A 674-nucleotide genomic window follows, 5' to 3' on the forward strand; every position below is an offset into this window, starting at 1 on the left:
TGCTCGGCGACGTCGGCGTCCAGCGTCCGCAGGGTGGCCGCGAGCTCCCCGGGCTCGCCGTTCTCCACCACGGACCCCCGGTGGGCCTCAGCGGCGAACCGCGGGGGGTTGTCGTTCTCGTCCGTCACGGCGACCTCCACCAGGACCCGGGAGGACAGCTGGACGTCCCGGCCGTGGTCGTGGGCCTCCACGTAGAAGCGGTAGGCCCGGCGGGCCTCGCAGTCCAGCTCGCGCAGGGTGGTGACCCAGCCCGTCTCCCTGTCGACGGCGAAGAGCCCGTGGACGTCGCTGCCGGGGCCGGCGGGCAGCCGGTAGCCCACCCGGCCGGCGTCGCCGGTGTCCCGGTCCCCGGCGGTCACTTGGACGACCGAGGTCCCCGCGGGCATGTTCTCCGCGAGGACGGCCGTGTAGGGGTCGGCCTCGAACTCCGGCCTGTTGTCGTTGACGTCCCCCACCTGGATGCTGACCGAGACCAGGGAGGCCAGGTAGGTGCCGTTGTGGGGGCGGCGGGCCACCAGGTCCAGCTGGTACCACCTGGTGGACTCGTAGTCCAGGGCCTTCTGCACCCTCAGGAGCCCCGTGCCGCTGTCCAGGGCGAAGACGCCGTCGCGGTTGCTCTCGGGCGTGGTGCCGGGCACCAGGCTGTAGATGACCGGCTCGGGCGCGGCCGCCCG

General features: G+C 73.6%; 1 protein-coding gene across 1 annotated transcript in view; it reads right to left on the reverse strand.

Annotated features, from left to right (window-relative positions):
* The window catches only part of LOC105854586, a 54,377-nt gene that overhangs the window by 11,948 nt on the left and 41,755 nt on the right, over positions 1-674 (reverse strand). The window contains exon 7 of the mRNA XM_012734631.1: positions 12-656. Coding sequence (XP_012590085.1) covers positions 12-656 — 645 coding nt within the window. The remainder of the gene's footprint in view (positions 1-11; positions 657-674) is intronic.

This window comes from Condylura cristata, unplaced genomic scaffold (assembly GCF_000260355.1).
Source record: "Condylura cristata isolate star-nosed mole 26May11 unplaced genomic scaffold, ConCri1.0 scaffold00062, whole genome shotgun sequence".
Taxonomy (NCBI): domain Eukaryota; kingdom Metazoa; phylum Chordata; class Mammalia; order Eulipotyphla; family Talpidae; genus Condylura; species Condylura cristata.